This window comes from Oenanthe melanoleuca, chromosome 2 (genome assembly GCF_029582105.1).
Source record: "Oenanthe melanoleuca isolate GR-GAL-2019-014 chromosome 2, OMel1.0, whole genome shotgun sequence".
In the NCBI taxonomy this organism is placed as follows: Eukaryota; Metazoa; Chordata; class Aves; order Passeriformes; family Muscicapidae; genus Oenanthe; species Oenanthe melanoleuca.
This window is the reverse complement of record NC_079335.1, coordinates 14,130,282-14,142,785: the sequence shown is the minus strand read 5'-3', so window position 1 is coordinate 14,142,785 and position 12,504 is coordinate 14,130,282. Positions and strand designations below refer to the sequence as shown.

The window sequence follows — 12,504 nt, the reverse complement described above, 5'->3', positions numbered from 1 at the left end:
GCAGATCCTCACTTCATGTGAGGAAGCAAGGTCCCAGGGACTTTGCAGACCTGGCTTTGGTGTATTCCAGCTAAGAATAGTTTTCATTCCCAGTGTGGCAGGCTAGCAGGCAAAACTGACACCAGTGTGGGATTCCCTCACTTACCACATCAACACAGAGATATCCAGAGGTTTTTCTTCTTTTATGGACCACTTTTCTATACAGCAGAGATGAAATGGGCATAGCCTCCAGGGATCCTACTCACCTGACTGGTTTTGGATTTGATCTCCACTGTCTCTGCAGGCCACTGAGGAGCTGTGACAGCAGGGGTTTGGTTGAGGTCAACAATGCACTTCTCAGGTGACTATCCCAGTTTTCTCCTTTTCCTCATTTTGGTTCACATCACAGGGCCACACTGGAGCACATCAACTGAACTCTTTTCAGATGAAATAAAGCTGTGAGGGGCAGATGTGGACCAGACACACTCCACCCCCCCATTTAAATCCCCACCTCAAGGTAAATATAGCATGAAAACCAGGTTTCAGATGACAGCTCTACACAGTCAGTCCATGCTGAATGCCAATGCAAACAGCCTTCTGGTGGCTTCTACAGGTGTAGCTACTAGCATTTAATCAAATTCATTCCACCACAAGCTGTTTTGTATAAATAACATAGCAAAACCACAGAATTCAAGTGCTGAAGGAGTGCTGTCAGATCATTTTGAGGGAAACATTTTGTATTCATTTTCTGGCAGGGAGAAGCCCATAGTCAGTATCAAACACCAGTGACTGCTGGGACACTGTTTTGAAGGAATCTGGCACTGAAAACCAGAAGAGCAGACTCACATCTTTCAACCCCCTCCCAAGATACATCAATATTCATGACTGGCAGATCCGATGGGTTGACAGGATAAGGACCTGTTCATGCCCTGGCAGTCTGAACCCCAGAAGGGATGAGGCAAGCAAGAACACCTTTGATGGGAACAAACACTAAGCCCTCAAATGCAGAGGCCATGGTACTGGGCCAGCTGGTGTTATCAGGAGCTTTCCCAGTGTGGGATTCACCCAACCAGATGTTGGCATCTGTTCTGCAGATCCTGCAATCAGTGTGCTTGTGCCATCAGCAGAGAGAAACCAGCACACATGAGGCACAACTTATCTCAGGCTAAAGCCCATGTCTGAAACAGGTGAGAAGAATATTCCCCAGCAGTTCTTCTGTCTCCCCAGCTATGCAGGGACACAGCAAGGCCAAGCTCTGACAGAGAGAGGATGCTCTGTGCACACAGAGAGTCAGGTGGGCTGAATGCAAACCCCCGTGATGGTGACAGGCTTCTGAGACCCCCCTAACAATAAACATGGGTCATAAATCAGTAAATCTTCAACCTGCAGGGATCAGTCTTCAAAGGCCTCCAAGATAGTGGAGCAATTATTTTTGCATGTACACATTACAGTGACTCCTTCTAAAAGTCACCTTTCCTACCAATGACTGTGTCACAACACAGGGATACTGTCCTGCTTTACAAAAGTGACACAGACCAAAAGTTCTGCCCTGAGGTGAGCCCCTGTCAGTGCTGCTGGATTAGGACACTGTGTATACAAGGCTACACCATGTTTGTCAATGCAACAGAGACACAGGAAATACACAGAGCCAATGCTGAGCTCAGGCTAAGGAGAAAGCAGATAAAGAGCCTTTCATTTAACTACTCCAGACTTGAGACACATGGCAGTTTTGCTCCCAAATTTGCATTCTCAAGAACCAAAGCAAGATTCGTTATTCTACCTTAAAAATAAAAACACACTGCAACAGAAATGTACGTCCTTTATTAACAACTTTTCAAAATAAATCTGAAGAAAAAAAGTCTTTGGTGACACTATCTATAAAACCAACCTATCTTAGATGGTAAACCTATGATGGTATACAGGTTAATGAAGTAAACCAAATTATATGGCTTTTAAATTTATCATTCTCTCTTTTTCTCTCACTCACACAGTTGCTTTAGGTTTAATTGCACCATGTTGTCAATAGTCAAACAAAGAGGGAGAAACACTTTAAAAAAGATGTGGCAGCACTATGAAAACATTGGTAATGCATTAGAAAATTTTTCTCAAAAATGTACATTTTATACAAAATAAGATTGTATTTTTGTTTGCTTTTTTGCTTTACATTTGCTGACCTAAGAACTCCCATTTCAGGTTTCCATTCTCATAAGCCAAACACTATACATATTATCTCTCAAAATAAATATACAGAATTATGTACAAGGTCGCAAGGCCCATGGATCATCACTAACCCACTGTGAAATAATCACTAAAAACATTGTGAAAGAGTGGAGGGAGCATCTCAAAGCATCTGATGAGTCCTATACCCCCTCCCCCCCAGTTTAACCCCTGCCTAATTTAACTCCCTCTAATTTAATTCCAACTTAAAAAATGTATGTGAAAACGGTTAAAATAGTGGTATAAAGGCCAGCTTGACTTAGTTTTAAACAAGGGTGAGATGTACAAAATTTTGGAAGATGCAATTTTATTTCCAGCAGACACCAGCTAAGACCCTGCATGGGGCAGGTCCCTTCTTGGAAGACCACAGGTCCATCCCATGAAATCCCACTAACGTCCAGGGAAATGGCTCTGTCAGGCTGATGCCCTTGAAGGCCACGTTTCCAGAACAGACATCAGAGCCTGCCCAGGAATAGAAAAAAAAAAGAAAAAAAAAGAGCAGTCAACCAAACCACCCTCTGCTGTAAGAGGATGTTTAAGTGGAGGAATTAACAAACTGTTGTCAATAGATAATGTTATGGTAAACATTGGGTATTCTTTTAGGTTCAGTAGGGAAGTACAAAAGAGACACAACATTTTACACTGGGCATGTAAGGATTTTTAAAAAATCTGAGTCTACATCTAGCTCTTTTTTTCATTGCTTCAAATGATGACTTCCATTCTCCAAACGACATCTTTTGGTAAATGAGCTATTTTAAAAGGCGCTCACTGGTGAAGATTAATTTCTTTGCCAAAATTTGCTCTAAAAAACAAATTGCAACCTGAAATTGATCAAATCCATGTTTTCCAATTGAAAAGATCAAAATGCTCAATAGCCATGCATTAGCACATCAGTGTGTTCACTATGAAATTATTACAAAGCTTAAACATTCACATCTAGAAAAAGTAATGGTAATAATTAAGAGATTCTCACAAAATAGAAAGAGGGCAAATAAAATCTTGCGCAGGCCCAAGGGACTGCAAGGAGTGCCAGGCACTTTCTATCTTGGATATTTGCCCCTATTTTTGTGTCGCATTTTTCTCATTAAACCTTTCTCCAACAATAGATCTCATTCAAATTATAACTGGAAAGGGTTTCTTTCTTTTTTTTTTTTTTTTTTTTTTTCTTTCCTTTAATAAATTCAATTAAAAATTCATCAGTTCTCCCAAACTCTAATCCCTACTTCTATTCGGTTTTAATGGCATGGATCTATTCACATTCATCCACCCATCTCACCCCTGATTAAATTAAGGTCAGTAACCTTTACAAAAGGCCACATGCGTAACACTCAGTCAAGTCATCAGGCATTCAAGTACCTGTAAAGTAAAGGCTAACATAGCCTGCTGTTAATGAAAAATAATAATAAAAAAAACCTACAAAAGGAGCAACAAGGAATGAACCTTGTTTCAGCACCATCTGAATCGGGAGAGGAGAAAAAAAAGAACAAAGAACCACTAACTTGCACCTAGGACATGACAGGAGAGTTTTTTCATTCACTAAGGAAACAATACTCTGTCCAACACAGGTAGGCATGGGAGGCTTTGCTGGCTGTCCTTAGGAGCACTGGCCAGGGATGGCCACAGTGAGTGTAACACACTCTGAGTGCCTGAGCTCTGTGTCCAGCTCTCCCCTGGTCCCAGGGCTGTGGACACGCAGACCGACACGGCTCTCGGACTGGCCGGGAGGGACATTCTTTCCCAGCAAGACGACTGCACCCGGGTAACGCACGGCAAAGAGAAACGCTCCTACCTATCCACAACCCTTCTGGAGCTCAGCCTTCCATTGTTACTTGTTTAATTAGCAATCAGTAAACACACTGAGAGTGCACAGTCTCTTTCAGAAACCCCAAAAAGTGACGATAACAGAATGTCAAACAGCTTAGAAGCTTGGCCTGACTTGCTGCCCTCCAAAACTAGTTACGCCCTTTCTAACTGAAACTCCAACCCATGTGCCCCCAAATGGCATTTACTAAAACCCAAGCAGAATTGTAATTTTGTTTTAGCACAGGTCTCTGTTGCTGGCTACAGACCAGTGTCTGTTTCCCAGAGATGCAGATGCTCTTGTGGACATGGGTGCTCATTCTCCTGCACATGGCACATGAGCAAAACATGAGCCCTTCAAAACTCATCCAGTGTTTGGCACATTCTCCAAAAAGTGAATCTAACGAGAAGATCTTCTCCAGTCCTTGAACAAACTACCTGATCTCAAGCCACTGAGCCATTCACTCTGGAAAATCAAATCACTGGATTTCATCTTCCCATACAGATCACCAAACACAGACCTGAGAGCACAGGGAAGTGAGGTTCAGATTTGTATAAGATGTGGGCAGCTGAATTAGCAGCTCACCTGAACACAGACTGAAATATATCCTGCTCCCTTCCCTCCCTGGCCCTGCCTACCTACTGCTGTCTCTTTACATTTCTCTCCATCCAGGCTGATTTATCTCTCTAAAATGGTATTTAAAATATCCAATAAATCACTGGACTGTTTTCCATGAGTTTAGAGAGCTGATGGGCTCACAGAAGCATCTGGTGGCCACCACCATGGCAGAAGGTGTCAGATGAGACTGCATGGCCAGGGACTGGGTGGGCAACAGGAATGGAGGGAAAAGTGGCACCTCTTCCTTTCAGCAGCTTAAGTCACTAGCTGCAGTCTCACATTTTTTGGCAGATTCCTTTAAAGATTTGGTTCAGATTTACTAGGGTAATGGTTTTAAACTCAAAGAAGTTGATTTAGATCAGATATTAGGAAGAAATTCTTTGCTGTGAGGGTGGTGAGGCACTGGAACAATTTGCCCAGAACACACTGGAGGTGTCCAAGGCCAGGCTGCATGGCGCTCTGAGCAACCAGGTCTAGTGGACAATGTCCCTGCCCATGGCAGGGGGGCTGGAACTAGATGATTTTCAAGATCCCTTCGAACCCAAACCATTCTATGATTCTAAAACAAAATGTCAGGAACCTGATGGTCCTGTCCTAACTCAATGTGCTCTGTTCAAATATTGCAATACATATGCAAAGCAAAGCACTCTTTGCAAGACCTTACATGTCAGGTTGCATTCAACATTTAGTAACATGTACTTTTCACTTTTACAGCAATTTTCTGTTTAGGGATAATGATCTTACCAGCAAGAGAAATTATCAAGCTTCACAGCATTCTCTCTGCAACCAGTATCTATTAGTTTTACAAACAGGAGAGTGAGGCATGCCCTGGTTATGCAAGTTGCTTAAAGCTGCATATTAAATTGGTGCCTGAGCCTGAATGAAACAGGTGGTCATTCTGGTCCAATTACTCTTCATCCCTACTAGATGGGACTGGTAGTGACTGAAGAGTCACTACTCTTCATCCCTGCTGCCAGATTGCCTGCTTACAAAGAAGTGAGGTATAGAAAGGCTTGCTGTTCTTCAGGGCATCAGCACTAAACCCTCTTGCTGCGATTTAACAGAGCTCCTCTTGGAGTGGGGATAATTACAGAGCACCCCAAAATGTGAGAGTTTGAAACATTTTTAAAGTGCTTATTTTCTTAGCAAACTGGAATGGCATCTTCCTGACCCAAATCACTGCTTCTGTTTTCATTCTTCAATGTAAAGAAACACATAAATAAGCAAAGGATTACAAAGAAATAAACAACTGGAATATTTCAATTCAAAAATACTTATATTTGAAATGCTAAAACCATTTTGGAGCATGAGCAGCACTCTTCTTTCAGAAGCAGATTTTTTTTGTGAGTTACCCTGCCCCAAGCATGCCTGGGAATACACCACTGCTGCCAGAACCCAGTGTCTGACCATATGGTTTACTTCAGGTGTCAGACCTCCATGAGGGAATTTCTCTATGTATTTGCACTTCCAGAAAAAAAAAAAAAAAAGGAAAAATAAAAAAAAAAAAAAAAGACAAAAGGAAGCCTTTGATTTCAAATAAGTCAGTTACAGGCCAAATTCCTGCACTGCAAGCACTAACATGTTTTCTTGCTTCCCATCAACACTCCTTTCACCCTCAGAAGGAAGCAGCTTTGGCTGTTCAGCTGCCAAGGGGCACCACTGCCCGCAGCAGGGCTTGCACAGGCTCTGGGTGTCCCACAGGACCACCATGGCAGCCGTGCCCACTGCCCTGGGGTGCTCTGCCATCCATGGGCAGGGACACTCTGAGCACAGCACACAGCCCTGCAGCCCTGCTGTGCGTGTCCCTGTGCTCCATGTCACTCCTCCACAGCAATGCTCCTCTCTGCCTTCAAGGCAAGGCTGATTCCTTTAAAACAGAGGTCCCTAGCCAGAAGGATCTACTCTCTCATTTGGCTCCTTGGTGGTTCTCCAGTTTTCCAGCTGTCCAAAGGAGTTTAGCCATAGGGGCTGCTACTGGCTTGGGGAAAACAGGAAAAAAAACAGTTGGTAGTAAATGAGAAATATTAATACTTCAGTTCTGTCCTGTTTGTGCTCAGTTTGTTTCTGGACCTGCTGCATTTTCTCCCAATGAGATTACAGCATATAACTGTGCAGGAAAAAAGGAATGAAAATTGCATTGACAATCAAATGCATAAAAGAAAGAAATGGCAGCTTTGAAATATTCACAACCAACACAATTTTGATTAAAGAAAGAACTCTGTTTTTAATAGGTTTTTTTTTTTTTTGATCATTAAAAAAGTTTAAACCTGCATAGCAATCATTTCAAAAATAATTATTTAATGTTCCATAATGAAACTGTACACGACCTAGTCTCGGGGCAGCGGCCTGCCGGCGTCGGGTCGGCGCTCGCTGCTGCCACAGTCCGGCTCCCGCGGGCCGGGGCGGCTCGGCCCTCAGCAGCTCCTCACAGGCGCTCGATGTCTCGGTACTTCTTCCTCAGGATGGAGACCTGGTCTTTAAAGAGGACAGGGTCCAGCCTCATCTGCGAGTGGATCAGCGGCATATAGCCAAACCAGCTGGCAAAAGTGTTCATGCAGCTCTGCCGCTGGGCAAAGTGGTCGGGGTCAGCCCAGCGCGAGGCCCGGGACGTCTGTGAGGGGAGGAGAGCAGAGATCAGAGCTGGCCTTGGCACATGGCATGGAGGGAACGGGGGGAGCTGGCCCAGGCAGACACCGCAGTGCCCAGCTGTGCCAGGGCTCGGGGACACGCGGCTCTGGGGCGGCTGGAACCTGCTCAGGGGCTCAAAGAGGGGGAAGAACACCCTGCCCACCCCTGACTTCCCAAACAGAGCAGCATGGAACATGAGCTCGACCACGAGCCAGCCTGTGGAACATAACACCCACAAGCAGCCCTCCTAACCTTGCCAGCACTCTGTTTCACCCTACCCCTAACTCTTCTTTTCTTCAAACCCTCCCACTATTTCAAAGATACAACAAGTTATTAAAAATCACCAGGAAAAAAGAGAAGGCCACTACTTTCCAGCAGAGGTGCATACCACCCAAGCCCAGGACAGTTGCTGCCCATGGTCTTCAGCCACAGGAGGAAAACAATTATTCAGGGTCAAACCTGAACTTTTGCAGTTCAGATCTGCAGAAATTTACACAAATAATTTCAATCAGCTTGTAATTGAATATATGTCCTTATGTGCTTGGCACTACTCGTGTAGGTGCCCTGCAGTGAGAAGCAATGTGCTTCCAGGAATCCCACTGGCCAAGTCTAGTGCATCAAACAGCACTGTCTCACAGACACAAAAAATGAATTGAAGTCCCATGCTACATCATATTGAACTCTGACCCAAGGAAAAGACCACAGTCTTTGACTGCATACATGCAGAATATTCTGGCATGATTTTCCAAAGTTCAGGGCAGCTGTAATCCCTGTGGAAGTTCATTGAAACTCAGCAGCTCTGGAAAAAAAAGGCCCTAGCAGCTTTAAAGCTGCTATTATTCTTTGTCTGTACCTAAAGAACATTTATAAACCTAAGAAAACTATTATTTAAGATAAAGTATGAATATTGAGAACCTAGGGTTTTTTTTGTGCCACTTCCTATGCATTTCTCTATAGCACTTATGTTTCCACTATACTTTAGAAACAAATATAAATTCATAAAGTCAAAGGATGTAAATTAAAAAGTGAAGAAACAGATAAAGCCAGGGACTTGCCAAATGACTGTGGTACCAGACTTGATCTTGGTCCAAGGCCTGTCCGGTTTAGCTCAAGTGGAAGGTTATAATGTGCATTGATTACAGCCTTCTGATTTTACAGAGCCACTAAAAAGCAAGTAAAAGCTTGCTGCTAGAGGATTATAGCAGATATTTTGGCCATTAACACTGAATTTCCATTTGGCTATTAATCTCTGTCACAACACTGAGGTTATGTTAATTTTTTATTTGTCTTTCAAGGAATTATGAACATGGTCCATTACATTTCCCAAAGCTGCAGGAACAACTTGTCTTTAGGAGAGAGTTATAGTTCATGGCTGACTCAAGTCACCCGTGCTGTAAGATGAAAAATGAGTGCTCAGGCTTTGCCAAACAGCCAAAGCACAGCCCTGTGGAGAGGTGAAGCTGAAACTGGAAGCAATAGGTACTTTTCTGGATGGCACCTTCTTGTTCACAGAAGGTCTCCTGGGCACCCAGATGAGTCAGAATTGCTGAATGCTACCAATACCTCAGGTGCAAGCACAGTGCATAGAGATAGTGGAGTTTACAACTGGCATGGCAACTCCCCAGTCAAAGATCCAAGTAATGCTACCAGGAGCAAACGTGAGGGGAAGATCGAGGGCCCTTCTGTCCCCTGCCCCCTAATGATCATTTACTGTTTTCACTGAGGTCACAGACACCATGGCAGCACAGATGGAAGGCTGCTCAGGACTTGCAGATTTTGCAGGACTTGCTACTCCCCTCATTGTTCTCTCACATAGGGTAGGAGGGCAAGTGTCCCACATTACTATGTATCCCTGTTACTAGAAGCTGGAAGAGGACCTAAAGCAAGCACTTCATGGGTGCTAGTGAGTGATGGCATGACTGTGGGATAAAATGCTCCCTGTGGGAAAAAAACACTTGCATATCACAAATTATCTCTGTTGTGACAGTTCAGTGTCAGTGCTTGAATCAAACTATATAATTTAAAATAGCACAGGGACAGCCTGGTACACTATATTAGTTAATAATAATAATAAATAGAAAATCCTTCTAGAATTTATTTATGCTTCTAGCATTCCACGATTAGGTCTTGGGTCTAGAATACTTAATTAGAAAATCAGAGTTTAACTGAAATTCAGTCACCTTAATCACCAGTTCCAGGAATTTGGGATCACCATGAATAACACCATGTCAGAAAACTACAAATGAAAGCAGCATCCACAGTAGACGTTTGCCATTTTTCCTTTTTCTTCACTAGAATAAGCATATCTAAAGTCCATTTACAGTTCTAAAACTAAAAACTGCACTAATATTTGACATAATTGTACCACTCTGTAAGCCTAACCTAGAAGTGAACCTGTTACATTATCAATACATCCAACTGCTAAAACATACTGTGATTACACACCTGTCCCATCATGGTCTCCTTGTACTGTTTTTTCTGTGTTACTTTGATTGGAGGCAATTTTGTCACGGCTGACACCAAAAAATTCATTAGAATGTCCTCACAATTGGCCAGTTGGTCCACCATATTCTTTAGGCTGGCAGGCAGGTAATGAGTGTACAGGTAGTGATAATATCTGAAAACCAACAGCAGTGTTATTAATACAAGTAACTGGGCTTTCACGTATCCAGGATATTTCTACGTCAGTTGAGACCCAAGTTTTGTATTCAACTCCCAATATAACACTTCCTTTCTTTGGTCTCACCCTCCAGCAAGAAGGGAAAACAAATCAGTTTCTCATCAAGACAATAAACAGTGCTAAAGGAAAAAGAGAGCTTTTATGCAGCCATGTTGAGAGAACCAATGTGGACCTAAGTATCAAGACAATGGGCAAGTAGGAAGGAGAGCCCCACCGTGCTACAGTTTGATAGACAACATTGATGCATTAATCCTACATGTTTTCTTTCCAAACTGTTCACTTGGAAAAAACTTTTACTAAAATTGCCCTACTACTGTTCCTGTTGTTGAAATTATTCTCCTTTGGGTCTATATCATCCCCTGTGGCCTGTCTTCTCCTTTGTGGGGGTGTGGATTAGAGACTCTAGAATTTCCTTTTTCTTTAAATGCAGGGAGTACTTTGGTCTGCTGAATAACACAGGTCTTCTAATAACATAGGTTTTCTCCAACATGCTGCAATATGCTGAGCTGCCACATGCTTATTGTACTGTATTTCTAGAGTAGCCAGAAGACTTTGCAGTCTGCAGCTGTCAGCCAACACATACCCAGAGCTGGTCTGGAAGTAACCTCCTTTCTGCTATGCTACAGGCCATTCAGCCAAGCAGCTTAATGAATTCGGGAACTCTTTGAAGTGTGTAATTCCTGATGTTAAAAAGAGCAGTCTGCCTGCCTCAAAACACAAGTGACTTCAAAGAGACCCAACAAGTGCAATAATGATTACCAGATCCCCAGAGCTAAACCAAGAACCTAAATTATTACCCCATAAAAAGTAGACCCACTTACTATCTTTCCATTTTCTCCCCTCCCCGGAAGAATGTTCTTCACACCCCACCCCCACCCCCACCTCCTCTTTACTATTTTGTTTCGTACAGAAGAAGGATAGCAGATGTTCTGGATTCTTACTTGTGGTAAATAGCAGCTCCTGTCAATACCATGGAATAGTCATTAGTCCATTTGGAGGTATACCCCCACCTTTCCTTAGTGTTGTCCCAGAAGTGACTGCGTGCAGGATACCCTACAATCCTCTCTGGAAAGCTCTGCCAAACTGTAAAGGCAAAATCCACCTGTGGACAAAGGTACAGGCCAAATGAATACTGAAACCGTTTCAACAAATGTCAACAAAACAAAATACTACCTTGCCACTAATTCACAATTCAACATCTTGGAACTGTTGCAAAACAGTAATTCTGTGTATTCATCAGTAAATTAAACTGACTGCTTGACATTTTGCCCTATAATTATGCACATTTTAATGGTTCCTGTTAAAGGGAGTCTAGAGCATCACAGCATTACATTAACATTTTCAAGCTTGCCCTTTACATATCAAACCTTTTCAAGTTACAGAAAGAATGGGTGTAGGTGCATGTATTTATACCTCAATGCAACACCAAGGGGTAATAGCCATGAGGTAAACTGAAATTTTTGCACATGTTTGTGCATTGCGTCTGTTTTATCACTGTTAATACAGAGTTTGGAAAATCAGGAGTCAAACACTTTCAATGGTAAAGGTGGCTCAGTGAGAATAAAACAGTCAATCAGTGTGGAGTCCTTTTATATTTTCTAACTGTTTTGAGCCTTCTGAAGACCATGTCAGTCATACTTTCAGGACTGTCAATATGATGAAAAAGGTTCAACATATAGCTTAATAAAAAGGAAGATAAAAATTTCCATTTAGCTAAATGGATAAGGAACCTAAACTTTAAGAAAAATGCTCTCTATTTTTATGAGCCACAGGAGCATGTCAAATGCTGCCAATGGCATTTTTTTTATTTTATTGTCTTGCTGTAACTATTTCAATAACTCAAATCTCTGAGAATTGAGAAGTGACAGGACATTGCTACCCCATGATCCTACTGAACAAAATCTAGTTATATTAGGAAAGGGATGATCGGGGTAGTTTGCAAAAGGAAGATCAGCACTATATTTGAGGAGAGTTTTGGTAAAAATACATATGGAAAGATTTTATCAATGGTTGGCAGTCCCTCCCCTTCAACTTAGATTTTGGAGCTCAAGCTAGACTGAAATTTTATAAGAGTTATACACAATTCTAACTGTCCTAGTCAAGCCCAAAAAAAAAGAGGGCTTTGTTTCTGCAATGCATTAGGTTCCCCTCAGTACCAGAGGGACCTAAAATTTTGCTTAAAAATGTTTGAAAAGCCTTCCAAGGAATGCAGTCAAAGTTAAGGGTATAAAGGTTAGATAAAGAATAGCTGCTCTGAGAACAGTCCCATTTTGTGTTGATTACTGTCAGACTTCTCACATTTACAAGTATTTTCATGAAACAGAAGAGTCGCACATGGGCTGAAATACAAAGTTAGGGCCTGGTTATTTTCTTTAAAGTTATTTCAAGGAATCTGAGGCCAACCAGAAAGACAATGTGCACAAGCCAGTTACCGTTGTGATAGTTCTGATCTCATCCAAATCAATACCACATGAAAGAACTGAAGGGTTTTTTTCCCATAAAGGCCTTTCCCATAAAACGTGACATCTGTTTTCTTTAGAGAAGTCTGAGAATCTCATACTTAAATAAATAATAAAATTGC

At 42.3% G+C, this 12,504-nt stretch overlaps 1 protein-coding gene across 1 annotated transcript in view; it reads right to left on the bottom strand.

The window, feature by feature from the left end:
• Window positions 1-1,781: 1,781 nt before the first annotated feature.
• The window catches only part of EXT1 (exostosin glycosyltransferase 1), a 180,299-nt gene continuing 169,576 nt past the window's right edge, over window positions 1,782-12,504 (bottom strand). Inside the window, exons 9-11 of the mRNA XM_056483707.1 lie at window positions 10,865-11,025; window positions 9,689-9,860; window positions 1,782-7,226 (exon numbers count right to left, since the gene is read on the bottom strand). Coding sequence (XP_056339682.1) covers window positions 7,041-7,226; window positions 9,689-9,860; window positions 10,865-11,025 — 519 coding nt within the window. The 3' untranslated portion in view covers window positions 1,782-7,040. The remainder of the gene's footprint in view (window positions 7,227-9,688; window positions 9,861-10,864; window positions 11,026-12,504) is intronic.